Genomic DNA, 27902 nt, shown 5'->3' on the forward strand with positions numbered 1-27902 from the left:
TTTAATCAGGAATAAGAGAGGCACACAAGTGGCTACAAATTCATTTCTCTTCCAAACGAGGCAAAGCTCTCAAGGCGAGACCTTACACCATTCCTGATTTGGAGTCAAGATTTTCAGTATAGATTTTCTCACATGACCAAGAGTCTCCGAGGATGGGTCAAGTAACGACTGCTCTCCAACACCAACCAGTCCGAGAGGCAAGCTCGAATCTCCACTCAAACTCTCGCCATCTTCCCCAGGACCACGACGTTAATGAAGAAGCACCAAACAGATGTCCCTCCCAGAGGTCAAGGTGCAACATGAAGGACGAAACCAGACCAAGTACTGCTGCAGCCCCAGTCACTCAGCTGTAGATATGACCGTCAACGGTCAAAGGCAGCATCTCACTTCAGAGAAAAATCAGTCACAGGTCAGGCATGGTAATGGAACTTCGAAATTGGTCAGGCATCCAACTGATAAACACCAAAAGATATTTTGTTTATAAAAATTCCCCTTAATCTACTCCAGCGAGTTTGGAGCATCTCTCCAGAGTTGACTCAAAGGGCTACTGGTTTCTACGTGTCTGACTTCAACCTGCAGAGCAGAAGGAAAAGTATATGAGTATCCCCTGACTGTTCCAACACATCACATGCCAGTAAACAACCAGGCGATGAACACGACACCCCCTCCCCATCTCTGCAGCCCACTCCATCTGGCCCACTGCACCCTCCGTTCCCCTGTACTTTTCCTCAATTCTGCAAATCCTTCCAGTCCCCTGCACTCCACCATCCCCTTCCCCCCACAATCTCCAACTCTATCCAGACTCCTGCACCCGTCTCCATAAACCACCCCCCCCCCCCCGGTCCTACACCTCTACCAGTCTCTAAACTCTTCCAGTTCCTACACCCCTCCCAGTCTCTGTAAACCCCTCTGGTCCCTTGCACCATTCCCCATCTCTGTAACCCCCTCCAGCCCTGATGCTATCTGAAACATTACCCGAATGTTTCCCACTTTCAAGGTTAGAATTTTGAATCAAGGGTTCTGGTAAACGGATAAGATTATTGGGACAGAGCCCGTAGGCAGATCAGCCGTGATCTTATTGAATGACAAAGCAGCCTCAACGGGCCAGATGGCCAAGTCCTGCTCCAAATTAGTATCATAGAACAGAGAAAACAGGCCCTTCAAGCCATCTAGTCTGTGCCAAACTATTTTTCTGTTCGTCCCACTGACCTGAACCCAGTCCATATCCCTCCATACCTCTCCCATCCACGGACCTGTCCAGATTCTTCTTCAACGTTAAAACTGAGCCCGCATTCACCACTTCATCTGGAAGCTCGTTCCATCTCTCTGTGTTGAGAAATTCCCCCAAAACTTTTCCCCCAGGGGAAACGCAGGCTGGACTTTTCCAGCATCTACACCCCTTAGGATATGTGAATGCCTCTATCAAATCTTCCTTCACTTTCTGACACTCCAGGGAGTCGAGTCCTAACTGGTGTTTTCTGGTTTTGTCCAGTGTGGATGGTGTGGGATTGGACACGGTAGGTTACCTGTCACCCACTCACCTGTCGCAGCAGCAGTAGAGGGAGAACGGCATCTCCTCCACTCTGTACCTGCCCGAGTCGGGCAAATCCTTGCACTCGGCTATAAAAGCATGCAAATCTGTCTGTGGGAAACTGCTCTGCTGGTGAAGCTGAGGGCAAAGCAGAACAAATGAAAGGTTGTAAGTGCAAAGGGTGGGATGTAAAGGGAAATCGGCAGTGAAACTAAATAAAACAAGGCTGGAGAAACTCAGCAGGTCAAACAGTGGACTTTACGCAGTAAGGATACATAATCAATGTTTTGAGCTGGAGCCCTTCATCAGGGTATGAGCACGAAAGTCTGGAAATGCTGTGAAAACCACAGAAATGCTGGTGGAACTCAGTCCAGAGGAGGTTACGATATGTTACCGACATTTGGAGCCTGAGCCCTTCAAGGTATGAGCAGATGCCTTTTAATTCAGACACCTGCCTGCTTTTCACTCCGAACAAGGGCTCAGTCCTGAAATGTCAGTAATACAAGTTTACCTCTTATGGATACTGCAAGACCTGCCAGGTTCCTCTGTCGTCTCCGTGTTCTTACTCAAAGCAGCAGCGTCCTTAATCCAGAAGTCAGTTTTCCGCACACCTGGGTTAAAAATCAGATTCTTTGGGTGGAGAATGGTTGCATTTTTTTTTAAGAAAGCAGCTGCCTCACCGCACCAGTCACCCAGGATCAGCCCGACTTCACGTTTTGTTTGTGTGAAGTTCACACATTCTCCCTGTGATCAGGAGGGTATTTAAAAACACAACAACCAGCCTCTATCCTCAAGGACCCCCCCCACCCCCAGCCAGGCTATGCCCTCTTCACTCTGCTACCATCAGGAAGGAGGTACAGGAGCCTGAAGATGAGCACCCAGCGGCACAAGGACGGCTTCTTCCCCTCCGCCATCAGATTCCTGAATGATCAGCAAATCCCAGACACTGCCTCACTTTCCCTTCTTTTGCACTAGTTTTATTTACAGTTACAAGCCCTTTCGGCACACTAGTCCGCGCTGTCTAATTGCACCCAATTAACCTACAACCCCCAATAGGCTTTGTAGGATGGAAGTAAGCTGAAGCACCTGGAGGAAACCCACATAGACAGAGAGAGAATGTATAAACTCCTCACAGACAGTGCCGGGTTCGAACCCGTGTCACAGCCATTGTAATAGTGTTGCACCAACTGCTCTGCTAAACGTGTCACACACAATGTCGTTGGTAGTTATTTTGCACCTGTAACGCTGTTGCAAAACATTGAATTCTGCGACACGTTCATGAAGATCAATTCTGATGGGAGCAAGAGGAGGCTATTTGGCCCATTGACCCTGCTCTGCCATTCAACAAGATGAGAGCGGATCTGGCCAAGGACCACTGACTCCAGATGGAGTGTCCTCCCGTGCCCCAAAATGATGAGGGGGGCAGGGTGGATTAACATTGAGTTATCCCTAGTCTGGCAGCAGGAGAAGTAGTGGAGGCGACCCTACAGGACGGCAACAGACCATTGAAGGTGACGGACCCAAACAGGCTGCTGGAGACTGGCTCACGGGAACCAGGTATCGGAGCCTGGATTCGAGAGGGTGCTGAGGGCAAGAAAGGCTCCCGATGGGCCCCGGACGCTGAAGGCTTCCTGATCGTGTCGGAGGTTTGGATCTGGAGCTTGGGCGGCCGATGGATCAAACAGGAGTCTGTGCGGCTGCAGACAGATCCACAGACACTCAGTGACTCTGATGGGACTCTTACGGCAAGAGTGCTGGGTGATACCAATGTCAACTTGGCCTTACGGCAGGCAGTGGGCTGGTTTCGTGTAATATTACACGTTTTGTACAACTACACAACAAGGAAAGAATCTTGGGGTCACAAATACAGCAAACAATACATCAAAGATTCTTCCTCGCTGCCTCTGAACAGGTACTTCCTAAAGAAGAACCACAATGCATTAAATGGTGAACATAGTCCCAGTGAAGAGCAGAAGCCGGAAACAGTGACGACTCCAGACATGACAGAACGGTTCCTTACTTTAATGGTCTCGTAGGTGTCGGTGATGAGGGCAATGAAGAGGCTGAGCACCATGTAGATGAAGAGGCTGATGAAAGAGTACAAGTAAAGTCTGCTGAACAGCCAGACCAGGTAGCTCTTGTCCTGCATCACTGCAAACGTGGAGAACATGTCATCGCCGTTGATGAGAGAGAAGAGGCACTCGGACACCACGTTCAACGATCGAAACTGTGGAGAGAGCAAGAGAACACAAGCGTCCTCGAATTGTCCCATTGGGTGGTTGCCCAGATGCGCTTTCAAAGCGTTGGTCAGAGGAGTTCACCATCATTCCACAAAGCCATGCGGCCCATCACAGGAGTGCTACCTCACCAGATTCTAACCAGGATACTCCAGGTGCTGCACACTGTGCCAGTTCGGGCAACTAATTCCACACTCCACCGCCAGATTTAAAAAAAAAACTGCCCCCATTCATTGTTGCTACTTTAGTTATTAATACACAAAAGTTGTGGGGAAACTCAGCAGCTTAAACAGCGTCGATAGGAGGAAAAAGCTGCATCCCCGATGTGTCAGGCCCTTTGTCAAGGTAGGAGTGAAAACCAGGCAGGCGGCTGAATAAAAAGGCTTCGGGGGGGGGAAAGGAGGGGCAGGAACAGCCAAGAAATCATTGGATAGAGAGGAAGGCTGAGAATTAATCAGATGGGGGGGGGGCAGGGGGTTGTAGCCCTGTGAATGCAGAGCTGGAGAAAAGTAACTGAGGGAGTGGAAAACAGAGATTGAAGGGCTAACAAACACCAGAGAAGTCCATGTTAATGCCAGCCAAATGGAGGGAGCCCAGAGGGAATAAGTGATGCTCTACCTCCAATTTGCTCATGGTCTCAGAGACCAAGATCAGGGGGGAAAAAAAGAAATAGGTGACCATCTCTGTTTTGGCCTCAGGTCCAAATTGAACTAGGAAAGCAGACAGAGCAAAGATGCTCAACGAAGCCATCTCCCAGTTCCTCTGATGTCGAGGAGACCACAATGGGAGCACACCATGCAGTGATCAGCCTCTGTAACCTTCCTGAAGGCAAACATGGAAGACAGCAGAAGCTGGAAAACTGGAGCAACAAAACCGCTGGCAGGTCAGGCAAAAGATGGTCACTGTTCCGGGCCTGATTCCTGATAAAGGGTTTTGGCCTGAAATGTTGTCCATCTAATGCCTGGCCTGTTCAGTTCCTCCAGCAGGTTGGGTGCTGCAAGTTGCAAGTTGCAAGTTGGTTTGTCTGGCCAACTAAATGTGTGTGTATATATACACACACACACCAATTAAATTTCTCCCTCATTCTTCACTCATCCAGAGAATTCCTCCTCAAACCAGGCAGACCTGTAACTGTAATTCAGAAAACACATTCCTGGATGTCAATGTCTCTGAGGATTTGTTCATGTCGATGCAATCATGAAGAAGGCTCGCCAGTGACTATACTTCATGAGGAGTTGGAGGGGATCTGGAATATCACCACTCGTGCAAACTTGGACAGGTGTACCATGTCGAGCATTCTGGCTGATTGCATTACTGCCTGGTACGGAGATGCCAATACGCAGGACAGGAAAAGACCTCTGGAGGGTTGCACACCATCAGTCTTCACTCCATCGAGGACATCGACAAGAGGCTGTCCTCAAGGATCCACCAGCCAGGCCATGCCCTCTTCACACTGCTACCATCGGGAAGGAGCCTGAAGGGGAACACTTAGTGGCACAAAAACAGCTTCTGAATGGACAATGAACCACAAACCTGACCTCACTGTCTCTTCTTTTTGCACTAAATTATTTTTAATTGCAATATTTACATTGTAATATTGTCACAAAACAAATTCTAATTCAGATTCTAAACCTCTCCTAGTCCAGTTGCAAAGATGAGCTCCAGGCAATACTGAGGGATGATATAAGATCTAAAGAGCATAATGTTGAGTCCATTTGGGTGGAGATAAAGAATAACAAAGGGAAAAAATTATTGGTGGGTGTATCTATCGCCCACCAAATAACAATAGTTTAGTGGCACAGGAAATAAATAGAGAGATAAGTGATACGGCAGTAGTCATGGGGGACTTTAACTTCCACATAGATTGGGAAAATCAAGTTGGTCGTGGGAGTCTGGAAGAGGACTTCATAGAATGCATCCGCGATAGCTTTCTTGAGCAGCAGGTTAAGGAACCCACAAGAGAAAATGCTCTCCTGGATCTCGTGTTGTGCAATGAGATAGGTAGAATAAATGATGTAATATTCAGAGACCATCTGCGAAATAGCGATCATAGTATGATTGAATTTCTCATTCAGATGGAAGGGGAAATAGTTAGATCCAAAACTAATATATTATGCTTCAACAGGGGTGACTACCATAGGATGAGGGAGGAATTGGGCAGAGTGGACTGGGAGCACAGGCTTATTGATGAAAGAGTTGAGGAACAGTGGAAGATTTTCAAATAAATATTTTGTAATGCTCAACAAAAATATATTCCGGTCAGGGAAAAGGGCAGCAAGGGAGGGAAAATCAACCGTGGTTAACAAAGGAAATAAAGGAGAGCATAAAATTGAAGGCGCAGGTGTACAAAGCTGCAAAGAGCAGTGGGAAACTGGAAGATTGGGAAAACTTTAAGAGACAACAAGGCGTTACAAAGCGGGTAATAAGAAATGGGAAAAAGGATTATGAAAGTAAATTGGCACAAAATATAAAAACTGAAAGCAAAATATTTTATAAAGATATAAAACGGAAGAGGGTGGCCAGAGTTAACATAGGACCCTTGGAGGATGAGAAAGGAAAACTGGTAGCAAAAAATGAGGAAATGGCCGAGGCAGTAAACAAATATTTTGTGTCAGTCTTCACGGTGGAAGACACGTCCAGCATGCCCAAGTGCGGAGTTAAGGATGTGAATGTTGGAGAGGGCCTTGATGAAATAGTTGTTACAAAGGAAGTCGTGATGGAGAAACTAATGGGACTAAAGCCAGACAAATCACCTGGTCCTGATGATATGCATCCAAGGGTTCTGAAGGAAATGGCAGAAGTTAGAGTTGATGCATTGGTGGTCATAGACCAAAATTCCTTGGATTCTGGGCAGGTCCCGGCAGACTGGAAGACAGCAAATGTCACGCCACTTTTTAAGAAGGGATGTAGGCAGAAGACTGGAAATTACCAGCCAATTAGCCTGACGTCTGTAGTTGGAAAAATGCTTGAAGCTGTCATTAAAGATGAAATAGTGAAACTTTTGGAAGGTTTGCAGCATGGTTTTAGAAAGGAAAGATCTTGTTTGACAAACTTGTTAAAATTCTTTGAGGATATAATGGGTCCGGTGGATAGAGGGGAACAGGTTGATGTTGTGTATTTGAATTTCCAGAAAGCGTTTGATAAGGTGCCGCACAAGAGACTTCTCAGTAAGTTACAGGAAAGTGGAGTCCGGGGAAGTCTATTGGCCTGGATTGAAAATTGGTTGTCTGACAGGAGGCAGAGAGTCGGGATAAATGGGAGTTTTTCAGGTTGGCAGAGAGTGGTAAGTGGGGTGCGGCAGGGGTCGGTGTTAGGCCCACAACTGTTCATCATTTACATTGATGACTTGGAGGAGGGGACAAAATGTGGTGGAGCCAAGTTTGCGGATGACACCAAATTGAGTGGAAAAGCAAATTGTAATGAGGATGTGGAGAGTCTGCAGCGGGATACAGTTAAGCTGGATGAGTGGGCAAAGGTCTGGCAGATGGAGTACAATGTTAGTAAGTGTGAGGTTATCCACTTTGGCAAGAAAAATAAAAGAGCTGAATATTATTTAAAGGGTGAAAAACTACAGCAAGCTGTAGTGCAGAGGGACTTGGGAGGGCTTGTGCATGAATCGCAAAAAGTTAGGTTGCAGGTGCAGCAGGTTATTAAGAAGGCAAATGGAATGTTGGCCTTCATCGCTGGAGGAATTGAATTCAGGAGTAGGGAGGTCATGTTGCAACTGTATAAGGTACTGGTGAGACCGCATCTGGAGTACTGGGTCCAGTTCTGGTCTCCATATTTGAGGAAGGATATACTGGCTTTGGAGACAGTCCAGAGGAGGTTTACTAGGTTGATCCCTGGGATGAAGGGGTTGACTTATGATGAAAGATTAAATCGTCTAGGATTGTATTCGCTCGAGTTCAGAAGAATGAGAGGAGATCTTATGGAAACATATAGGATTATGAAGGGTATGGATAGGATAGATGTAGGAAGGTTTTTTGAGCTGGCCGGGGAAACTAAAATGAGAGGACACAGTCTCAAGATTCAGGGGAGTAGATTTAGGACAGAGATGAGGAAAAATAGTTTTTCCCAGAGAGTGGTGAATGTTTGGAATTCTCTAACCAGGGAAGTGGTTGAGGATGTGTCATTAAACATATTTAAAATTTGGTTAGACAAATTTTTACATGATAAAGGAATTAGGGGATATGGGGAGAAGGCAGGTAGGTGGAGTTAGGTCATAAATTAGATCAGCCATGATCTTATTGAATGGCGGAGCAGGCTCGATGGGCCATTTTTGGCCTCCTCCTGTTCCTACTTCCTATGTTCCAGTTGTGGAGCCTCCACAACTCTCTCCACTCCGTTCCCCATCCGGACCCATGGTGGTCACGTTGCACATGACGCAGTTGGAGCTACCCGTCTCTGCAGTTCCCCCATCACCAAGGCTGGGGTCTCCCTTGCCCACTCACCTTCTCGTGGTAAGGACCCAGCACGATCCAGCCGCAGAAGCAGTAGCCCAGGTAGATCATGGACGCACAACAGCAGAAGCGAATCACGTTGGGAAATGCTGCCCGCAGGGTTAAAATCAGGACCTGTGGCCAAAACAAAGATGGTCAAAGCCACATGCGCGAACTCACCCCCACCCCCCCAAATGATGGATGTCTTCAAGATGACAGAGTTTGGATCCCAGAAACCTTCACCAATCCTTACATTGTACTTTTCAAAGAAGCCCAGGTATCGAACGACTCCAACCCAAACCAGCAAGGTGGAGGTTCCCAACAAGATGCTACAAACGTCATATGATGCAAAACTCTGCAAGACAAAAAAAAGTGACACTGGCGCTTGGTCCTCTGGAAGGGAGCTGGGAATGGAAGGGTTACTACATGAGGAACATTTGTTGGCTCTTGGACTGTATTCATTGGAGTGCAGAGGAGTGGGGGGGGGAACCTCAGACATTCTGAACACCAAAAGCCCTGGACAGAGCAAGGATGTTTCTCACGATCGTGGAGTTTAGGACAAGAGGCCATAACTTCAGGATAGAAGGGCATCGATTTGAAACGGAGATGCGGAAACATTTCTTTCGCCCAAGGGTCGCGAGTGTTTGGACTTGTTGGCACAGGTGGCTGTGGAGGTCGGGTCATTGAGTGTATTTAATGCAGAGATTTATAAGTATTCTATTAGTCAGGGCATCAAGGGTTCTGGGGAGACAGCCAGGAGTGTGGCGAGTGGATCAGCTCATGATTGGAAAGTTGGAGCAGACCTGATAGGCCCATCTCGTGATCTTGAGGGGTGACCAGAGTTCCACCTTGCACATAGTTCCTGCACTGGGGTTAATGTTTGGAGCTCGGGTGTTCCCAACATTGCCATGCCTATTGTGATCAGAGTGCAACAGAGACCTTCCAGCGAACCAACCTCCGATTCTTGGATGTGGACCAAGAACATCAAGGAAGGTCAAAATATCTCTCGTGAAGATGATGTAATTCCAGCAAAATGGAGGGTGGAGGGGGGGGAGAGGGTTGGTGTAAAGCAGAAGGGCCTGATGCGAAGTGCATGTGGGTGCTCAGTGCTGGTGCAACTGAGCCAGAAGGGGGATTGGATGCCTCCATCTCCGGTGTGTTCTGCAAATCAAATGTGACTGGCTCGGATGCCTGCTGTGACCCCGCACCTCCCCAACCCCCACCCAAACACTCCCATCAAGGCATCACTGTGAGCCAACTCCAGAGACCACCCAGCAATTTCCTGCCCACCACTGCAAACAATGGCAGAAACAAGCAAAAGCCTATTTAACCCATATGATCCCAGCTGACCGATAATCACATCAATTTCCCACCCTCTCCCTCCTGGTGTTTAGTCTATCAAGTGGTGGTGAAGTGTGTCCCTGACTGGAGATCTATTACAAGACCACAAAGACATGGGAGCAGAAGAAGGCTATTCAGCCCATCGAGTCTTGCACCACCATTTAATCACGAGCTGATCCATTTTCCCCCAATCACCTCCACTGCCCGGCCTTCTTGTCATAAACTTTGATCCCCTGGCTAATCAAGAACCTATCAATCTGCCTTAAACCCACCCAGTGATTTGGCTTCAACAACTGTCTATGGCAACGAGTTCCACAGATTCACCACCCTCTGGCTGAAGAAATTCCTCTGCATCTCTGTTCTCAAGGGATGCCCTTTAATTTGGACTCTGTTGCTCTCTGATCCTAGACTCTCCCACCACTGGAATCATCTCTGTGCAGTTCTTTCACTGTTCAGCTATTCAAGAGGCATTTGGGCAAACAGGCAGGGAATGGGGGACAAGGGTGGGATTGGTTTAATTTGCACCTCATGGTTAGCACAAACATGGTGGACCAAAGGGCCTGGTCCATGTGCCCAGATAGAGCCAAGGGGCACAGCCTAGCGCAGTACCCTCCAGTGAAGGCCAGAATCCATTCCATCTCAGTCCTATCTGATGCCCCCTGGAGAGAAGGCCACCCTCCCCCCTTCTAGCCCGCTCCCCATCCTCTATCCTGCTCCCCCAGGGAAAGACCCCTCCATCTGCTTCCTGGGGACCAGACTGCTCCCCCCCACCCAATCACTTTCACCCCACTCCCCAGGTGCCCCTCCAACCCGCTCCCTCATACCTTGGCTTCAATCTCCATTTTCAGAACTGATCCAGTGATGGTCAGCAGGTCACTGACGATGATCAGGATGTACCAGCCATTGAGGAACTCTGAGCGATCAGACCACGTCACCTGCTTGTGGTATTCCTGTGTGAAAAACTGGGCAAATTCCTGAAAGGTGGGAGCAGTGCAGTTAGAGCAGGTTAGGGCTCTCCCCATCACCAGCCTGACCTCTGTCCACAGCAGCACGGAACACAAGACACCAAGGCCACGTGACGGCAAATACCCAGCAGGTCAGGTAGTGACTATCTTATACCCTCCATTCAGACCTAGACTTGTGGACCTGAAGTGATAACCGTTCTCTTCACAAGCGCAGCCCAGCGTTTCCAGTGTTGTTTCAGATTGCCCACACCTGCGATATTTTGATCCCCTTTTGCACAAGGAGGCCATTCTGTCCACTGAATCTGCTACACCATTCGCCATCATGGTGGAGGCTCCTATCTTTACCCAAGAACCACAGCAGGGTATACAGACGTTTCCATCAAGGGAGGGTCTCAAATCAGGGGTAGTCAATGAACACTCAGACGTGAAAGAATTTTTCCAAGAGGGAGGCATATCTCTGGAATTCTGCATCCTTGAGAGGATGGCTGGGGGATTTAAAGAGGAGGGGTATGCAGGCCGGATCCCTGGGGGTGGGAATTTAAAGAGGAGGGATGCACAGGCTGGATCCCTGGGGAAACTCCAGGGAGTTTGAATGCAGTTCACGCCAACATGCAACCCCCCTGCACCACCCAACCCCCTCCCCCCCGCCCCAACCCAACCCCCCCCCCCACCCCATTGATGCCATCTTCACCACCCACTGCCCTTGGGAAAGCTGCCAAAAAGTGAAAGGATTCCTCCGCAGTCACACTCACCTCTCCACCTTCTTTCAGGTTGGAGAAACCACAAGCCTCTGAACCAGCCACTCTCAACCAATTATTTTTGGCTACAATTTCTTCTTCTTTCCCCACCCCCCCCAAGTTTGGCCATTCTCAATGAGGGTTTGACAGCTCCCCTTGGAGCCACAGCACATTGAAGTCAAAGCCTTGTTTACACCTCATGGCTCTTGAGCCCAATCCCCTGACTAATGAAGCCCAGCCCAGCTGCAACCACCTTGTCAACCTGTATTGCAACCTTGGATCGATGAAATCCTTTCTTCCTCCAAACCATTCCCCTTTTGGAATGTTTACTCATCAGTGTCGGGGCTCAGCAATTGCTCAGCAAAAGGAGGTCTAAGGCTTTTCTTCCATCCGATAGCTGATAGGTCCTCCCTTGGGCAAGGTGTAGCCTCCCAATCAGGGTCAGGTGAAGCCATGGATTGCAGATGGTGGATGGATCAGGGTCAGGGGAAGCCATGGATTGCAGATGGTGGATGGATTTTACAAGCAGATTCTACAAATTAGAATTTATGGTTGTAAAACTAAAAATGCTGGGCAGATGAATCAATTGATCAATGGCCAGGGTGACCCCTCCAGTGCGGACACTGCAACTGAAGACAGCCATGGGAAACCACCAGTATTTTCCCCTTGTATAATCATGAACTCAACATTAACAATGGGCTCAGCTCAAAGATGGAGCCTTCACCGAAGGAGAACAGGGGAGGCAACAACTACAATTCGGAGGGTTAGAGATCGTGATGGATGGCAGGTATGATCACCCACGCCCAACAGCACTTGAATGAATATATACTCTGGACTGGGTCCATGGGTAAACTACAGCACGAACCAGCTGATGGTTGGGTATAAAGTCAGTCCAAGAAAATGGGGTCAGAGTATATGCACTTGTTGGTAGTCCCTGAAAACCAGGGCACAGAGTCTGAAAGGTTAAGATTCCTAAACCCCTCTGTACTACATTTTCTCGTCTCCTTCCACTTAAATGATGTTTTTTTGAAGTGGAAGACCTCGTATCCTTCCATCTGCCAAGCTTTTGGCCACCTGTCCTGTATCCGAAGAGTAGGGACAGGGCTATTTTGTTCAGACACTTGCGCCATTTCCCTGAAGGGCTCAAGCCCGAAACGTCGGTTATTTATTTTTTTACCTTGGCTATATAGAGGACACTGTTAGATCTGTTGAGTTTCTCCAGCGTTACGTTCTCCCCCCCCCCCCATTGACCTGCCCCCAGTCCATACCCCTCCATCCCTCCCCCATCCATGGACCTGTCCAAATTCTTCAATGTTAAAATTGAGCCCGCATTCCCCACCTCAGCTGGAAGCTCGTTCTACACCCCCACCACTCTCTGTGTGAAGAAGCTCCCCCTAACCTTTTCCCCTTTGACTTTGAACCCTCCTCATGGGGACTTTCCATCCTCAACTTGCTCATCTACAGATCAGCACCAAAGCTGGCTACAGTGCCCTCTGCCCCTTCATCTAGAAGAGTCTATAGACTGAGGCACCACCCTTAATTATAGCTCAATGATCCCAAGAGGTCGCAGCCTTGTCAGTTAACCACGGTAACACAACACCCCTGCCGACCACAGCCAGAGATCTTTCAACATCCTTTCAAGAAACATCTTCAAAATCCAAAGTCATTACTTCTGCTTCATCCAAACTAATGACCACACACTCCAATCAAATACATACGTTCTGAAGTTTTATTCCATTCACAACGGATCGGGTGCAGAGGATCAAGGAGATTATACAGATTCCAACAATAAATCCATCAAAAATCATCATGAAGTGGATGTTCCTTTGCACTGAGAGAGGAAAAAAAGAAACAATTTCACTTTCACCAAAGCAAATCAGTAAGGAATTACAGTCCATTAAACAGCCTCTAGTTTTGGTTGTCAGTGAACCAGGTCCCCATCTAGTGGAACGAAACACAAAGTCTGCAGATGCTGAGGTGGTGGTTAAAAAAACACACACACATACAGAAATGCCAGAGGAACTCAGCCGGTCTGGAGTCAAAACACAAATGCTGGAGAAACTCAGCAGGTCAAACGGTGGTCAAAGTTTCTGTGTTTTTTAAACTTCAAATCACCGTGTCCTCAGACTTTTGCGTTTCACTTCAGCCGGCCTGGAGACGGGCTGAGTTCCTCCAGCATTTCTGGATGGGTTTACCCCCATCTAGTGGGCACACAAGTGTTTTCATGCATTTCTCACCCAGAGGGTGGAGGAGAGTTTGTCCAACATAAACCCCACTGTACTAATGGGTCAAAGTTCTTGCTGCAGCCACACAGGGATATAACACCAACTACAATGGTAGCAACGAACACAGGACAAGACGCAAAGGTTAGATAAATATCCACGGTGCAGATGATGCAAAAATAAGGTACATTTCAATGGCATGGACAGAAATAGTGTTCAGGTTCAAGAGCTTTTGATAACCATTGTAAAGACATCCTTGAACCCCGTGTGGTTTTCAGGCTTCGGTCTGTTCTGCCCGAAGGCAGCAGTGAGAAGAGGTTGTGACTAGGAGGGTGGGGTCCTTTAGGAGGTCGGCTGCCTTCTTGAGGCAGCGCCTCACGCAGATGTCTGCAGTGGACGGGAAGTGGGAGCCTGCGATGGGCCTGGCACCTCCTGCGTTCCCGGCCATTCGAGTTTCCAAACCAGGCTGTGGTGCAACCCGTCGGTGTGCGTCCACCTGGAGAAGCTGGATATTATTCGACAATGTGCAAAACCTCCTCAAACTTCTTAGGAAATTGCAAGAATTCCTATGGATTGACAATCCAGACTGCAAAATCTGTCCTCAACGTGGACTCGACAACCACTCTGGGAGCACATTTGAGTAAAAGCTTCATTTTCTTTTCGTCTCACACAATAATTTTTTTTAAAATTGCGTAGTCTGTAGGAGAGGAGTACAGAAGAACCCAGACCTCGAATGCTTCACGTGGAAGGGGGCCCGTAAACTTTCAGCAGACTCCTGAGTGTGGGGGCTACAACCTAAGGTAGATAATGGCTGGTTTAGAGGTTTCAGGGGCTTAAATGTGCCAAAGTCAACGGGAAGAGACAGAAGCGGATTCCAAAGACAGGCGATAGTGTTAAAGAGCACAACACCTGGGGCTACTGGTTCCCAACGCATAGGACACAGTGGAGAGCAGCTCAGGTGTAAAGGATGGAGCTGTTAATTGTTTTTTTCCTCCACTTTTGTCAGGGTTTGAGGGAGCACCGACAGAGTCAGAATGATACAGCGCAGGCCCTTTGGCCCATCTTGTCCACGTTCACCAAGTTGTCAGCCTGAGTTACTCCCACAGTGCGTTAGGCAGAAACCTTTCCAGTTCACATATTGAATTTTTTTTTAAATTGATTAGAACCATAGAATATTACAGTGCAGAAACAGGCCCCTTCAGCCCTTCTAGTCTGTGCTGAACCATTTTCTGCCTTGTCCCACTGACCTGCCCTCCATCCCTCTCCCATCCATGTATCTGTCCAAATTCTAATTAAAGTGTCAAAAGTGAGTCCGCATTCACCACCACACCCATCTATACTTCCTCCAACATCTTGATCCACAGACTAACCTGTCAAAGCTAACAGCAATTCCTTGCCTTCCAAACAGTTCCAGGAAGGAAGGCGTGCCATCCCCTCCTCACCTGACTGCAGCACTGCCCCCCCCCTCCCCATCATCCCCAGGTCCCATCACCCCACCACAAGGAGCTGCGCCTCCATCTGCCTGGACCCCAGAATTTTGGAATTCCCTCCGTTACCTGCTCTCTCTTCCTTCAAAGATGCTGAGAACTACATGTTGATTAAACAAAGCTCTGGTGAAGGGGCTTTACGAGCTGGGTTGGGGGTGTGGGCAAGAACTGGCAAATGGAATACTGTTGTGGAAAATCGAGAGCTCACCCACTTCATTGGAAGAGAAAGGCAGCATTTTAAAAAAATTATACAGTATTTATTTTTGCAATTTTTAAAAATAAATCTGTCCAAAGTGAAGAAGGTTTAAGGGAGGTATCTGTGGAAAGTTTCTTTGTAATAAAGTTTTGAGGGCCTGAATTGCCTGCCTTGCTGGGGTGGTAGTGGAGGCTGGAACATTAGGGGCATTTACGAGGTTCTTAGACAGAAAGATGGTCAAAAGGAAAATAGAGGGTTACAAGGGGAGGGAGGGTTTCATGGGTACAATTCACTAAATTTCAGTACAAAAGGGTCGAGTGAGAAAACTTGGGAGACCACACCACCTGCCTCGTGAGAACACCTGGATCAAGGCAACTCGTACACCAACCTCTCAGTGCAAGCAACCAAAGGCCAATCCTCCCATCGACACCTTGGCTCAGATCACAAAAGTAATTAGTACAGCAGCAAGACCATTGTGACCACAGCCCGTCAGAAATATTCAATCATTCAACGTTTCTCCAGAGAAAAGCGCCAGGAATACTCACCGCCCCCTGCTACATGTCTCCCTTTGCATTTTCGAATGGAAATATCGTTGTCCAATTTAACCTGAACCCGTCCACTGTGAGCTTTATTGTCAAAGGTGATCTACAAAGACAAAAGTAACAATTGTGCTGGGGGAAGTGGGTCAGGCAGAATCCATGGAAGGCAACAGACAGTCTGCTTTTCAAGCCAAAACTCTTCATCCCAAATAGAGAGAACTAGGCAGATGCCCAAAATAGGGTGTGTGAGGTTGAGCGGGGGTGGGAAGAGAAAGGAAAGGAGTGGAACACGAAAGTCTGTAGGAAAAGCATTCCTCCGAAATGCTGGAGAATACTCTGAAGAATGGGAAGGAGAGGAATGCAGACCAACAATATTGGATGAGAACGAGAAAACAGAAGTCGACAGTAATGCCATCTGGCAGGAGGGTGCCCAGTCAGAAGACGAGGCGCTGTTCCTCCAACTTGCAGCTGGTCTTAGTCTGGCAGTGCACAAGATCACACACAGGCTGCAAGAGACTGCAGTCAAAGGGCTCACTCCACACTGCGGTCTGCTGGAGACTGGCTCATTGGAACCGGGATGAGAGAGGGTGCCAGGGGCACCAAAAGCTTCCTGATCTGAAGCTCTAGTTGTCGATGGTTTGGACTGAAGTTTGTGTGGCTGCAGGAGCGCTGGAGGGGAATCCACGGACACTCGGTGACTTTAGGGGACTCTCTCTTGTTTTTCTTCCTCCGACTGCAAGGGGCACCGGGCAATTTCTGCTGATCACTGACTAAATGCCATTTTGTGTATCATTACACAACAATAAACGAATCTTGAAGGGCCTGTTCTTGCGTTGTACAACGCCATGCATCTCCCAAGGATTTGGTGACAACCCAACCAATACAGGAAGCTTTTTTAAACCCCAAACTAATAAAACCCTTGTTCTCCAGAATTCAAGCAACCAAGCTAAATAAATAAATACCTAACAAAATAAAGACATTAAAATAGATGACATTTTAAATGCAAGGTTAAAGTTGTGAATGTTCTCGGAAGTAACACATAAAACCTTTGGTGAATTTAAGAGCCAAAACTCAGCCAGCGGAGGCGCTTGGTCATGCTCTGCTCGAAGCAGCTGCTTGAATAAAGTTGCGTTTGGATAAAATGGCTTCGCCTGGAATGAAGAACTGGTTGATGTCACTCGCTGTTGGGGTGACGCTCTTAAAACATCTCTTTACCCCTGCTTAGTAAGTCTTCATTAGTATATTAGAAGGCTTTATCTGTAAACTTGGGGGAGCAGGTTAATTATGAGGGCGACGTGGTTAGTGCAATGCTGTTACAGCACCAGCGACCAGGTTCAAATTTAAATTTTGTAAGTTACGGGAATTAGCTGATTAAAAGTGAACTTCACATAATTAAGGAATTTAATACTTTTTTTTCCAAATTACTTTACATTTTGCACTTTATTTAATCTTTTAAGCCATCTATTCTCAATTCTGGTGTATTAGGCATTGGAAGAGCGAGTCCCAAGCAACCAGAAAATATGCTTATCTGGCATCTACCAATCACCATCATTCCTCCCCCCGTAGGTGCCAAATACCAGGGGTTTTACTGTACACAGAGCTCAAAGTGGACATCCCAAGGAGGTTCAGGTTTGTACAAACTTAGAGAGGCCTCACCAGTGGCAATGGCTACCCCGTGAACACAAGAGAAGGATGAAAAACTTACCGTCACACAAAAATCGTAACAATCAGGGAGCTCGTGACGTTGGATGGTTTGAAGGTTGATGGCCTTCAGCTTAATCTGTATTTGTATCATTAAAAGCCTGGGAGAAAGGAAATGCTAAATGAAATACAAGGAGTTTCTCTTCAAACAAGACCAGGTCAAAAACATTGGCGTTACCTGTGGAAGTGTAGTGTCAAATTCAGCTTCCTGTCGGCTACTGGACCACCAGACCCAGGAGTCCATGGCTCAATGTCCAGGCACTCTGTGAGGCAGAACACATCTCTAGTGTTGAACCTGGAGTTGGAATCAACTTCATCCAGCCCCCAACTCCCAACACCACCCTTCCCTCCACCACACCCCAGTACACCACACCCACCCAGACACCCCACCCCCCACCCAAGCCCATGACTCCCACCCAACTGCTCTGCACCCCATTCCAATCAATAGGAGAGGTTGGATGGAATATTTCCAGCTTGAATTTCATTCCCACCCCCCTACTACTCGCCGTGTGAGGAAGTTTCCCCTCAAGTTCCCCAAAACTTTTCCCCATTCATTCTTAACTTACATCCTCTGGTTTGTATCTCACCCAACCTCGGTGGAAAAAGCCGACCTACATCTACTCTGTCTGTCCCCCCCTCATAATTTTAAATACCTCTATCAAATCTCCCCTCATTCTTCTACGCTCCAGGGAATAAAGTCCTAGCCTGTTTAACCTTTCATGTATGAAGAAGTTCATTCCAAATGCATAAAGCTGGAGGTAGACATAGAACATTACAGCACTGAAAACAGGTCCTTCTTGTCTGTGCCAAATTATTATTCTGCCTAGTCCCACTGACCTACATCCAAGTTCATATCCCTCCATCCCCCTCCCATCCATGTACTTGCCCAAATTCTTCTTCAATGTTAAAAATTGAGCGCACATTCACCACTTCAGCTTGTTCCACACTCCCACCACTCTGTGTGAAGAAGTTCCCCCTAAACTTTCCCTTTTCACCCTTAACTCATGACCTCTGGTTGGTATCTCACCTACCCTCTGTCCATCCTCAATTTTCAATACCTCTATCAAATCTCCCCTCATTCTTCTACACTCCAGGGAATAAAGTCCTAACCTGTTTAACCTTTCTGGGTAAAACTCCCAATAAATCTCTGCAGTCTTTCAATATTATTGGTATCTTTCCTGTACCGTAGTGACCAAAATTGCACACAAGACTCCAAATTGGGCCTCAGAATGTTTTAATGCAACTCAGTTCTTGAAGTCCTGACAACATCCTTGTAAATCTTCTCTGCACTCTTTCAATCATCGGGACTCCAAGCGAGAACTCCCACAGACTATTGACCCACCTGTCTCCACCACTGGGTCGATGTTGAAAGACTCATTCCCTGGACTGATACTTCCCCTTTTGTAGAAATACTGACACATGGTCAGGGGCACGAGATGGCCCCCTTTCCTCTCGTAAGCGTGATTGCCGACGGAAATCTTGTGCAGTTGCACATACTGAAAGGCAAAAGAAGCGGAAAATTATTCTTGGGAAAGGGAATGCATGAAGGTTCAGTATGACCTTCCTTGGCCTAGTGAGAGGAGACAGGGTGGAGAAGTGCTGAGGAAGGACAATCTCCATCTCGTCAAGTTTTCTTCACGCTGGGAAGGGCGCGCTCAATTCAGGAAGGAGGAAACATTTCACGAGAGTTGAGAGCCTTTGGAACGGTGGTGAGAGAGAGCGAGAGCCCAAGCACAGAACAGGCCCTTCTAGCTTAACCCACGCATGCTGACCACATTGGCATTCTGGGATCGTCCTGCCTGCATTTGGTTTGTATCCATCCAAACCTCAGCCATGTAGCTTGCTGAAATTACCTTTTGAACATTACAATTGTCGCCACTTCTACAGCTCACTCCAGGTATGGACCATCCTCAGAGTGAAGTTACCCTTTAGGTACTTCTTCAATCTCTTCCCCCTCACCTTAAACCTCTGCTCTCTAGTTCTGGAATCATCTACCCTGGTGGAGAAATGGAATCTTCACTTCATCTCTGCCTCTCATGGTTTCATAAACTTCTAAGGTCCCTGATGCACCAGGGAGAAAATCATCAATGTGTCCAACCTCTCCTTGCAAGGAGACCTCTGTGTGCTGAGAAAAGTCCTCCAACACGTGCACTCTTCGAAATGTGGTCTTTTGGCCTTCGCGTTTTACTCCTAGAGACTTGTTCTGGAGGACCTCCCCGGAGAAAGGCCATTGAGACAACCAGTGCCACGACTTCCAGAGTCCTAGGAGGTTTGGCATTTTGTCAAATACTCCATCAAACTTCAACAGGTGCCCCATGGCACCTAGAAGCCGCTGCTGTCTAGAGGAGAGCTTGCTGTTGTAAGAGTGTTTTTACAAGGAGAGAGAGAGAGAGAGAGAGAGAGAGAGAGAAAGAGAGAGAGAGAGAGATCACTTGTAAGAGTTACAGCCAACAGCAGAAGTACCTGGGACTGGAACAGGACAAACTGGCAAACCCATTTGGAAGACTGCCTGGTCAAAGCCACTGGTTGCATCACTGCCTGGTTTGGAAACTGTAGTACCCAGGGATGCAGAAAGCGGCAGACCCGAGACAAGTCCATCACGGGCTCGAAACTCCCATCCATCTACACAAGGCCCTGGCTCATTTCTCCCCCCTCCCTGCATTGCACAGTTTGTTTCCTTCTCTTTATTCGTTTACATGCTGACACTGTGTACAATTTTTTTTTGCACCACCAATTAATGGTAATTCTGCCTCACCCGCGGGGAAAGGAATTTCAGGGTTGTATGTGATGTCATGTCTGTATTAAATTTAGTTATTTAGCACCATAAACAGGCCAATTCGGCCTTACGAGTCTATGCCATTTTACACAGAATTTACCGACACCCCAGGACTCTGACAATGAATCGGAAATTCATAAAGGACCCCATCACCCTGGCCACAACCTCCTCTCACTGCTCCCTTCATGCAGAAGGGGCAGAAACCTGAAGTCCAGCATCTCTAGGTTCAAATATAGCTTTCCCCCATCCCCCAACTGCTATCAGGCTCTTGAACCTTCCCATTGTACCCAGACCCTCATCAAACGACTCTGCAATCACCAAAAGATCCATCTGCACAACTGTGACAAAGTTGTTTTTGGGAGATAAACTGGGAAAGGTTTGATAGAGTATGTTACATACAAACACTTTAAAACAGATCTTATTTGAAATACTGGACCTCTGCTAATGCTAGTCATATCGGAGCCTCAGACCTTTTGCAAGAGCTTTGAAGAGTGCTCAAGAGACTTGACTAATGGATTGTTTGCAAAAGGCAACAGATGAAAGTGCATGTCAAAGCCGCTGCTGTCTAGAGGAGAGCTTGCTGTTGTAAGAGTGTTTTTACAAGGAGAGAGAGAGAGAGAGAGAGAGAGAGAGAAGAGAGAGAGAGAGAGAGAGAGAGAGAGAGAGAGAGAGAGAGATCACTTGTAAGAGTTACAGCCAACAGCAGAAGTACCTGGGACTGGAACAGGACAAACTGGCAAACCCATTTGGAAGACTGCCTGGTCAAAGCCCTTGTGGTTCATGCAAGAGGAGAGAACTGGCTGTCTAATGTTTCACTTGGAATAAGGGAAACAAAAAGGAACTCTGTGGTGACCTGAAAGAAAGAGGTTATCATCTGGAGAACCCTGAAGGGGCAAGTTTCTTAGGCAAATCACTGAAGTGGCTGATGGAAGTAAAAGGAACAACAAATCTCTCTCTGAAAACCGATTAGAATCTTTCTGAGCGGTAACCATTTACCTTTCAAGCACCAAAGCCTGGTGAACTTTATAAATGTTAAATTCTGTACACAGTATAAGAATTGCCTGCAACCAGTGAACTTGGAGGAATGAGAAGTGAGATTGCACTGTGAACCAAATAACTTTTCTGAACTTACACACACATTACATACACATGCACTTAGAAAGGGGTTAAGTTAGGTTAAGTAAGTCAATAAACATTTGATCCTGTTTTCATGTTTAAAGATCATTAAAAAGCAAATTTTGTTGAAGTAACCATTTGTCTTGATGAATATCTACTGCTTCTGGATTTATGGGGTCCTCTGGGGTCTTAACACAACTAAGATGTCACTTTGTCCCTTGCACCAACTGAAATAGAATATTCATTTATCGATCCCTTCACATTCATCTTGAGCCTTGGCACGTTGTGGTAGTTTGTACCACTGGTTGGAGCATTTCATTTACCTGTCTCTCAGTTCCACAACCCTAGAGCTCTGCCTTCTGCTGAGCATGTCCTGCCCTGCTTGGACTCTAAAGTCCACCATGATCAGCTCATTGAAGCAGAAAAGATCCTGAAGATGCACAAAGTCATGTTGAGATACTCCCACTGCTGGAAACAGCGAGAGGGTCAATGCAAGGGGTCAGTTATTTAAACCAAGCGGTACGCTTGGAGGGAGTGGGCAGAACCAGCACTAATAGCTCCAGTCTTGTGACATCTAGACACAACAGCCTCCTCTCTACTGGGCAACTAGACCCTACAGCCACGAGGCACAGTGACTGAGGACACCCACAGGTCTACTGAGAAGCCCTGGCTTACTCGATGTAGCTACGTCATGAGGTCGTTAGCACTTCAGATGTCATGGTGGCTGGTCACAATTTGTATGTCTATATCAAGCCTGATAACATTGTAATAAACACCCTTCACTGGCCGACAACTTCCGGTGTGGTCTCGTTATTTCAACATGATGGCATATCAGTACAAACATCATCGGCCGCAATACTTAGCAATCTCTTCTCAGACGGCAGCGAGTCTCTGCAGAATAGTTTGGGTTTTTAAAAAAAATAGACATACAGCATGGTAACAGGCCCCTTTGGCCCCTCTAGTCTGTGCCCAGTCTGCCTCGTCGCACTGACCTGCAGCCAGTCCATAACCCTCCAAAACCCCCACCACCACCACCATCCACGTACCTGTCCAAATTCTTCTTAAATGTTAAAATTGAGCCCACGTTCACCATTTCAGCTGGCAGCTCATTACATTCTGTGAAGAAGATCCCCCTCATGTTCCCCCCCCTAAACCTTTCCCCTTTCACCCTTAACCCATGTCCTCTGGTTTGTATCTCAACGGAAAAAGCCGACCAACATTTACTCTGTCTGTCCGCCTCAAAATATTAAATTCCTCGACCAAATCTCCCCTCATTCTTCTACGCTCCAGGCAATAAAGTCCTAACCTGTTTAACCTTTTCCTGTAACTCAGTTCCTGAAGGCCGGGTAACATCCCCGTAAAATTTCTCTGCACTCTTTCCATTTTATTGATATCTTTCCTGTCGTTCGGTGACCAAAAATACACACAATACTCCAAATGTGGCCTCACCAATGTCTTATACAACTTTAACATCCCAACTCCTGTACTCAATACTTTATGAAGGCCAATGTGCCAAAAGCTCTCTTCACCACCCGATCTACACATGACACCACTTTCAGAGAATTGTCTCTTCATTTCCAATCTTCCTATATTCTTTAACTCACATAGCCCTTTAAAATTAAACCGGGCTCATCTCCCACAAATCAGAAGCCACCTTCCCTCACCACTGGTGTCGGATCCTTAACATCACCCCACATCTCTCCAGTGTAGAAGTGAACTCCTCACCCCATCCATCAGATATAACATATCAGGCACAATGGTCAAGGATTCATTTCCAAGCAGCTTAGCCCCGGTAAGTTTACAGACGCAAGGCGGACTCGAGTTACTATTCAGAGTCTCGCTGGGAGAGACAGAGTTTCATGAGCAAGACATTGCAGGAGGCCCAATTTTCTAATGAATTAAACTTCACTTTGGTGAAGACACACTAGTAAGCTCCAAGTGTAGCGGTTCGTCACCAACCCACCACCATCTGTCAGGGGTTTGTCCATTCTCCCCATGACCTGCATGGATTTTCCCTGGGTGCCCCAGTTTCTGCTCCAAATATACAGGGTAGAAGGTCAATTGGGCAGGATGGGCTGGAAGAGCCTTTTATTGTGTTGCATTTAATTGAAATAAAGATGAAATGGGGATAAGACAGGGAAGTTTTAAAATAATTTAGTTTAGAAATTATATTAAAAGTTTATAATTGGCCAAATATAGGACTAGAGGGCACAACTTCAGGATTGAAGGGCGTCCATGTAGACAGGAGATGTGGAGGAATTTCTTCAGCCAGAGGGTGGTGAATCTGTGGAACTTGTTGCCACCGGCAGTTGTGGAGCCAGGACATTGGGTGTAGTTAAGGCAGAGATTGATTAGCCAGGGCATCAAAGGTTATGGGGCGAGTGGGGAAATGGATCAGCTCATGATTAAATGGCAGGACAGACTTGATGGGCTGAATGGCCTATTTCCAATCCTAGGTCTTATGACCTAAACCGTGTGGGTTTGTAGGGCAATTTCCAATCCTGGTCCAAACAGAAAGGTTATCTGACTGCATTCAGAGAAAAAACAATTAATGAAATGAAGTGTAAAGAAGGAGCTAATTACAGGGCAATATGGCAGCCTTGTTCTTCAGAAATGTCCCTCAAGTGAAAACACAAGGCGGCTACGAGGCCCTTCAAGCCTGCTCTACAGTATGATCAGGGCTGCTCTCCGCTGACCTCAGCTCCTCTGTGCCAGCTCCCCACGACCCTCACTTCAAATAATTGAAGAACAGACTCGAGGGGCAGTACCGGATCTCCTATTAGGGAACGAGATAGGTCAGGTGACAGAAGTTTGTGCTGGGGAGCACTTTGGGTCTAGTGATCGCAATACTATTAGTTTTAGGTTAGTAATGGAAGAGGTGGGCCAAAGGTTGAGATTTGTGATTGAAAGAAAGCAAATTTCGAGGGGATGAGAAAAGATTTGGAGGGTGGGGATTGGGATGTTATTTTCAGGGACGATCTAGCTGATAAATGGAGGATATTCAAAGGAGAAGTTCTGAGAGGACAGAGTCGGTCTGTCCCGTGAGGATTAAAGGAAAGGTTAGAAGCTGTAGGGAGATTTGGTTTTCAAAAGATATTGGGAACTTGGTTCGGAGGAAGAGGGATGAGTACAACAGGTATAAACAGAAGGTAATGGATGAACTGCTTGAGGAATATAAGTAGTGTAAAAAAAATCTTAAGAAGGAAATGAGATCGGCTAAAAGGAGAAATGAAGCTGCTTTGGCAGGAAAAATAAAAATAAATCCAAAGGGTTTCTCCAGGTACATTCAAAGGAAAAGAATAGTGAGGGATAAAATTGGACCCCTTGAAGATGAGAGAGGGAGGGGAGGCTCCACGAGAAGCCAGAGGAGATGGGTGAAATTTTAAACAATTTTTTTCTTCAGTATTCACGAAAGGAAAAGAATATTGAGCTAGATGAAGTGAAGAAATATGGTAGGGAGATCATGGATGATATTAGGATTAATGAGGAGGTAGTGTTGGCTATATTGAAAAAGATCAGGGTGGATAAATCTCCAGGTCCTGACAAAATATTCCCGGGGACCCTGAGGGAGGTTAGGGAACAAAGAGTGGGGGGGCATTGACAGATATTTAAAATGTCATTGACCGCGGGGGAAGTGCCGGAGGACTGGAGGGTGGCTCATGTTGTTCTGCTATTCAATAAAGGATCCAAAAGTAGACTTGGTAATTATAGGCCTGTAAGTCTGACGTTGGTGGTGGGTAAATTAATGGAAAGTGTTCTTAGAGATGGAAAGGCAGGGATTGATTCGGAGTAGTCAGCATGGTTTTGTACATGGTATATCATGTCTTAGAAATCTTAGAGTTTTTCAAAGAGGTTATTAAAAAGGTTGATGAGGAGAAGGTGATGGATGTTGTCTATTTGGACTTTAGTAAGGCATTTGACAACGTTCCCTATGAAAGGTTAGTAAGGAAGGTGGAAGGATGAGGTATTAGTGATGAAGTAGTGAAATGGATTCAGCCATGGTTGGATGGAAAATGCCAGAGAGTATAGTGGTGGAAAATTGTTTGTCGAATTGGAGGCCGGTGACGAGTGGATTGCCTCAGGGATCAGTACTGGGTCCACTGCTGTTTGTTTTATATATTAACAATCTATTTGATAGGGTGGCAAATTGGATTAGTAAATTTACATATGATACATATGGAGGTGTTGTGGACAGTGAGGAAGTTTATCAAAGTTACAGGGTGATATAGGACAGTTAGAAGAGTGGGCTGAAAGATGGCAGATGGAGTTTAATACTGATAAATGTGAGGTGCTACATTTTGGTAGGACTAATCAAAATAGGACATAAACGTTAAATGGTCGACAATTGAGGAGTGCAGTGGAACAAAGGGATTTAGAAGTCATGGTACATAATTCCTTGAAAGTTGAATCACATGTGGACGGGGTGGTGAAGAAGGCATTTAGTACGTTGGCTTCATAAATCAGAGTATAGAACACAGGAGTTGGGATGTCATGTTGAAATTGTATAAGGCATTGGTGAGGCCAAATTTGGATATTGTGTGCAGTTTTGGTTGCCGAATTACAGGAAGGATATAAACAGTATAGAGAGAGTGCAGAGGAGACATACGAGAATGTTGCCGGGGTTTCAGAGTTTGAATTACAGGGAAAGGTTGAGCAGGCTGGGACTTTATTCCCTGGAGCGTAGAAGGTTGAGGAATGATTTGATAGAGGTATTCAAAGTTATAAGGGGGACGGATAGAGTCAATGTGGACGAGTGGGGGAGATTCAAACAAGAGGGCAAGGATTGAGAGTAAAAGGGGAAAGGTTTAAGGGAAACATGAAGGGGAATTTCTTCACGCAAAGGGTGGTGGGGATATGGAATGAACTTCTGGCAGAGGTATCGAAGCAAGATCGATGTTAATATTCAAGGAAAGGTTGGATAGGTATATGGAGGCGAGAGGTGTGGAGGGTTACAGGCTGAATGTGGGTCAGTGGGACAAGGTGGGAGAAGATGTTTGGCACAGACTAGTAGGGCCAAACTGGCCTGTTTCTGTGTGGTAAATGGTTATATGGTTATAAAAGTGGCCGATGAATTTCAAACCGGATAAGCATGAGGTGATGCATTTTGAAAGGACAAACCAGAAGGCTGAGTATAGGGCTAATGGTTGGTTACTTTAAAGTGTGGATGAACAGAGGGACCTTGGTGTCCAAATCCATACATCCCTCAAGGTCACCACACAGGTTGATAGGATAGTTAAGAAGGTCTATGGGATGGTGGGATTCATTAATAGGGGGATTGAGGTCAGGAGTCATGTTCCAACTCTACAAATATCTGGTGAGACCACACTTGGAGTATTGTGTTCATTTCTAGTCACCTCATTACAGAAAGAATGTGGAAGCTGTGGAGAGGGGGCAGAGGATGTGGTCTGGATTGGAAACAAGTCTTAGGAGGCAAGGTTGATAGAGCTGGGACATTTCTCTTTGGAGCGTAGAAGGATGAGAGGAGACTTAATAGAGGTCTACAAGATTATGAGAGGCATAGATAGGCACTGGCTGTCCACCCCATTTCCCAGGGCAGGATCAGCAAACACCAGAGGACGTGTGTACAAAGTGAAGGGAGGGAAGTTGAGGGAAGACGTCAGGGTTTTTTTTTACACAGGGAGTTGTGGGGATCTGGAATACCTTGGTGGGGATGATGGCAGAGGCAGGAACATTAGGGGATTTAAAAGACTCTTAGACAGGCATATGGATGGAAGAAAAATAGAGGGTTGTGGGGTTGGGAGGGGTTAGACGAAGGGTTATGTTTTCTAAATGCAATTATACCTGCCTATATCACAAGTTGCTCCACATATTTACCTGTGTGTGTGTGAGGGGAAAAAAATCTCCCTCTTGCCTCTTTCAGATCTTTTCCCCTCATCTCAAATCCATGGCCTCTTTTAGGCCCCACCCCCCCCCCACCCAATGTTGGGAAAAGTCTCCATTTACCTTTCAAATTCAGGGTTCCCACAGACTCCGATGCTCCAGGGAGAAAATGCCCAGCCTCTCCTTGTGGTTCAAGCCCAGCTCCCCCACAAGCACATCCTTGTGAAACTTTGTTAGCACATTTTCCCAGTTTAAAATGACATTTGTCCTGGAGCCAAAACTTACCAGCGTGAAACATGAAAGTCTGCACATGCTGGGATTGTAGTAAAAAACACAAATGCACGATGGAATGGAACACATTTCCTGCAACAAGCCACTGACCTGCTTGAATATGAAATGAAGATGGTCGTAGACTTCACTTTGAGTGTAGATGGCGAAGTCTCCACTGGCGCTGTCTTCATAATTCTTAATGAAGAGATGTCTAAAAGCCATGGTGTTCTCGTCTTTGAAGAGGACAACCATTTGATTGCTGAGCCCAAACAGAACCAACTGAAGGAAGAGAACGGAGATTGTGCAAGGGGTCAACTGCCCACAAGGACAGACACGAGCAAAACTCAGCAGGTCGTGAAGCATCCACAGGAGAAAAGGAATGGTAGATGGTTCAAGCCAAACCCTTTATCAGGATGGGCTAAATGTAGTACAGGGACCAGTGTAAAGAGGACAGGGTGGGGAACAGGACCCAGATTGGATTGGTGAATGAGGAAGAGGAGAAGC

At 46.7% G+C, this 27902-nt stretch overlaps 1 protein-coding gene across 1 annotated transcript; it reads right to left on the minus strand.

The window, feature by feature from the left end:
• Window positions 1–27670, minus strand: LOC138762839 (mucolipin-3-like). The gene is made up of 12 exons (XM_069936374.1): window positions 27510–27670; window positions 18738–18891; window positions 17574–17658; window positions 17400–17496; window positions 15701–15800; window positions 12969–13081; window positions 10373–10522; window positions 8461–8562; window positions 8220–8342; window positions 3552–3758; window positions 1542–1669; window positions 1–573 (listed from the first exon to the last, which is right to left on the minus strand). Exons 1-12 carry the CDS (start codon window positions 27648–27650, stop codon window positions 555–557), a joined length of 1419 nt encoding a protein of 472 aa, XP_069792475.1. The 5' UTR covers window positions 27651–27670; the 3' UTR covers window positions 1–554.
• Between the last annotated feature and the right edge of the window lie 232 nt (window positions 27671–27902).

This window comes from Narcine bancroftii, chromosome 5, assembly GCF_036971445.1.
Source record: "Narcine bancroftii isolate sNarBan1 chromosome 5, sNarBan1.hap1, whole genome shotgun sequence".
In the NCBI taxonomy this organism is placed as follows: Eukaryota; Metazoa; Chordata; class Chondrichthyes; order Torpediniformes; family Narcinidae; genus Narcine; species Narcine bancroftii.

Bases quoted from the DNA above. Each gene is read 5' to 3' on its own strand.
- LOC138762839 (XM_069936374.1), bottom strand. From the start codon at position 27,650: ATGGTTGTCCTCTTCAAAGACGAGAACACCATGGCTTTTAGACATCTC. The intron at 17,497-17,573 runs GTAACGCCAATG...CCTTTCTCCCAG, and splicing joins TTGACACTACACTTCCACAG to GCTTTTAATGATACAAATAC. The intron at 1,670-3,551 runs GTAAGGAACCGT...CTTTGCCCTCAG, and splicing joins ACACCTACGAGACCATTAAA to CTTCACCAGCAGAGCAGTTT.